Source organism: Rhinolophus sinicus, linkage group LG06, assembly GCF_036562045.2.
Source record: "Rhinolophus sinicus isolate RSC01 linkage group LG06, ASM3656204v1, whole genome shotgun sequence".
In the NCBI taxonomy this organism is placed as follows: Eukaryota; Metazoa; Chordata; class Mammalia; order Chiroptera; family Rhinolophidae; genus Rhinolophus; species Rhinolophus sinicus.
The window spans coordinates 121,712,439-121,716,284 of NC_133756.1; the positions used below are offsets into that span (position 1 = coordinate 121,712,439).

General features: G+C 39.7%; 1 protein-coding gene across 1 annotated transcript; it reads left to right on the forward strand.

Moving 5' to 3' along the window:
• Positions 1 to 426: 426 nt before the first annotated feature.
• OR51T1 (olfactory receptor family 51 subfamily T member 1) lies at positions 427 to 1,452 on the forward strand. The gene has a single exon (XM_019715784.2). The coding sequence runs from the start codon at positions 445 to 447 to the stop codon at positions 1,450 to 1,452; it is 1,008 nt and encodes a 335-aa protein (XP_019571343.2). The 5' UTR covers positions 427 to 444.
• Positions 1,453 to 3,846: the final 2,394 nt, after the last annotated feature.

Genomic DNA, 3,846 nt, shown 5'->3' on the forward strand with positions numbered 1-3,846 from the left:
GTCCAGTGCCTCTTACATGCTTCTCCATTATTTCTGGTGCAAGTTATTTGGCTTGGAGACTTAAGACAAAGACACATTGGTTGTAATTGCGGTAGCTGTTGTTTTGTTGGTGTGTGTGCATGTGTGCAACATAATACTATAAGCATTTCATATTTCAGGTCAGGGCTCTGGGCAGTAGGGTGAAGATGAGTTTAGAGAGATGGATGGTTATAATTAGGACAGGGTAGAGGGAAAAAAATGAGGCCAGGTTCTGACAAGAAAAATTCAAGATACTGTGGAATTATGTGATAGGTGCCATGATTAGATTGGGGGTTTTGAATAAAGTGAAACAATTGTGTAATTTGGGAAGAGTTTGTAAAAGTGTCAGGGTTTGAAAAAAGCCTGACCAACATGACCAACATTCTCATTTTTGTCTCTCTTTTCAAGGTGTGTCCTCAACCCGCCATGGTAATTTTCAATAACACCACATCCTCCTCCTTGACCTTCTTCCTCACTGCATTCCCTGGGCTGGAACTGGTTCATGTCTGGATCTCTATCCCTGTCTGCTGTCTCTATACTATTGCCCTCTTGGGAAACAGCATGATCCTGTTTGTCATCATTGTGGAGCAGAGTCTCCACAAGCCCATGTACTATTTCCTCTCCATGCTGTCAGTTGTTGATTTATGTCTGACCATCTCAACCCTCCCTACTGTGCTTGGGGTTCTCTGGTTTCATTCCCGGGAGATCAGCTTTAAAGCGTGCTTCATTCAAATGGCCTTTGTACATACCTTCTCCTTCCTGGAGTCCTCGGTGCTGGTAGCCATGGCCTTTGACCGCTTCATGGCCATCTGTAACCCACTGAAGTACGCCACTGTCCTCACAGGCACGATGATCATGGTAATTGGACTGGTCATCGGTATACGACAAGGCATTTTCATTTTTTCCATGTTTCTAGCTTTGAAGAGTACATCTTTCCACGGGGGCCAGGAACTTTCCCACCCATTTTGCTACCACCCAGATGTGATCAAATACTCATATTCCAACCCCTGGATCAGCAGCTTTTTGGGCATGTTTCTTCAGCTCTACCTGACTGGCACTGACTTATTGTTCATACTTTTCTCCTATGTCCTAATTCTCCGTACTGTCTTGAGCACTGTGGCCCCTAAGAAGCAGCAAAAAGCTTTTAGCACTTGTGTCTGTCATCTCTGTGCTGTCACTATTTTTTACGTTCCAATGATCAGCTTATCCATTACACACCGCCTCCTGAACTCCACCTCCAGGGTAGTCTGCAGCATTCTGGCCAATGTTTATTTGCTCTTACCACCTGTACTGAACCCTATCATTTACAGCTTGAAGACCAAGACCATTCGCCAGGCTATGCTCCAGCTGCTCCAGTCTAAAGGTTCACAGGGTCCCAATGTGAGGAGACATAGAGGAGGGTGGGACTCAAGGGGAGAAATTGCTAGTACATAAATTAAATTTAAGTAGGAAAGGGGTTTGGGACCATCTCATCCTCAGGCATTTTTGTTACTGAGGCAGTTTCAATTGGATCATAGGTGCAGAAAGAAGAGAATAATTTTCCACTAATCTTATCAAAAGTTTAAAAAGAAAACACTGTAATTCAAAGCCAAATTACTTTGGTATACGTTCTTCAAACATTTAAAACAATTACATGGACTCCTGTGCACATTAAAAACACAATAATATCATTGTATTCCAGTTAAACTATTTGATCATCTGCTTAAAAATGGTAATTCTTAGACAGACAAAAAATAAATGGCAATAATTTTATTTTTACATTCAGCTGAACAAAATCACTTATTTCTGTGGTTAAATGTCCTAGGAGGCAATGGAGGTTTTTCCTTGAGCTGGTAAATGGAAAAGTTACAGATATGCAGAAAGGCACGCAGATAGAAATTCGTAACTTAAAATTCTAGGAAATTCTTACACACTGATTTCTGTTCCTAGAGTCACTTCTAGAGAGCCCCATGTCCTTACAAATGCACTCACTGAACATCTATCTTTTCTTTAATCCCTTTTTTCCTTAGTAAAAGTGAAACTTTCACAGTAACAATTGCGATTTGTTATATTCCAATGAGTCCAATATATAAAAATGACATGTTGCCTTATTATTTTTTCTATTGCCTACACAGTCTAGTACAGCTCTGATTCTGATTTCTCAATCCCTCTTCAGTGTCTACGCTGCCTCAGGACTGCACCTTTTTTCTATTTGCCCTGGTTTCTTGAATTGTTCATTTTCTCCCTTGCTGTTAGGTTCCTTGACCTTTTGGTATATTTGTCAGTATAGAATGGCACAGCAACCTTGATGCTTTCATAGAAAATCTTTGGATGACCTTTATCAATAATATTTGTTTTGTGGAGAAGTAACCTCAGTAAAGGATTGATAGGATGTAGGGAGAATGCTCCTAACTTGTCTTTCACACACGGAATTATGAAACTTTTGTTCCATTCAGGATAATTCTGACTGAGCACAGTGGACCAAACCGATAGGCTGATCTGAGCTACCTGTCTCTGCCCCCCTACATCAACTTCCTACTCCTGGCAGATGGGGACTACCACTCCCAAACTCTGGTTTGCTTGCTTCAGTTTTCTGTTCAACTCAAGCACTGACAACTTTGTGACTCTGTTTTGCCCAAATCCCAACCCCCTTTTTTCTAATCATTAACAACAATATCCACATGTTTTTTCTAGCTAAAGTTATTTGTATGATTTCCCTTTTATACAGCATATTCAGGTACCTTTGATATCTCCTTGGTTGTGTCCCACATACAAGAATGTGTGGCAGAAGCCAGTATTTTAAGTGGAGAATAACCAGTGTGGGGTCATCCAGAAAATAGTGCAGTTTGGAAACAAAATTCAGTTTTTCAGACTCTAAGGCCAGCATTGCAGCCAGAATGTCTCTTGGCCTTATGCACTTCGTGATAAGTCTTTGTATTCCATTATACCACAGTTCAGCATTTCAAACTTCAATTTTCCATTCTCATGTTATGGACAAATAGATATGTCTTTAGTTCTATCTCCTTCAACAGGATAAAATACAATTACTATGCAAAAGTTTTAGTCCCAAGATGCATCTAGTTTCTAGATACCTTGTTCCAGAACAAGGATTAAGGATAGAAGCCTTCTTGTTAGTCAGTCAGTCTGTTAGTAAGCCTAGAATAAAACAACCAGAAGAGATTTAAGAGAATTTATGAATTTAGATAAGGATTTTAGATATGTGATTTAGCTAAGATTAGAGGTATGGGGATGGGCAAAGAGAACTGTCACAGAACTGAGCATGTCAGAAGTGCTAGACGAGGTGACATGGAACTCTCAGAAGATTTTAGGGGATGATGTAAAATGCCAAACAATAGTTCTCAGTATTCATGTTTTTGAGCCCAGACATTGCTGTGCCTAGAGAGGGAGGAGAGATTATACAGCAGCTAAGAAAGGCCAGTGGAGATGAACTACGAAACTGGAAAGAAGAGACAATTTCCCGTTGAAAGCATCACAGTATATCAGAAACTCTGAACCTGAAATCAACCTGTGGCAGAGCAGACATCTCACACCACACAGTAATCTAACCAGCCAAACTTTTCCTCATCAGTTCTTAGTAATATCAATGGCTCTTTAATTGTTTCTTTGGAAGACTTTTCTAAACGTTTTCTTCCTTTTCTTTTCTTTTTTAGATCAACAACTTTATTCACAATTCATAAATTGGAAAACATCTGGAAAAGAACTTAAAATTATTTTTCATAAGTTTGGTGCCAAAACTGATTGGCAGCAAAAGCTACACGACCTAATGTGACTATATTTATGGTCATTATTTATTCCACATTGAGTGAATACTCACACGTTTCACTTCAG

Bases quoted from the DNA above. Each gene is read 5' to 3' on its own strand.
- OR51T1 (XM_019715784.2), top strand. From the start codon at position 445: ATGGTAATTTTCAATAACACCACATCCTCCTCCTTGACCTTCTTCCTC.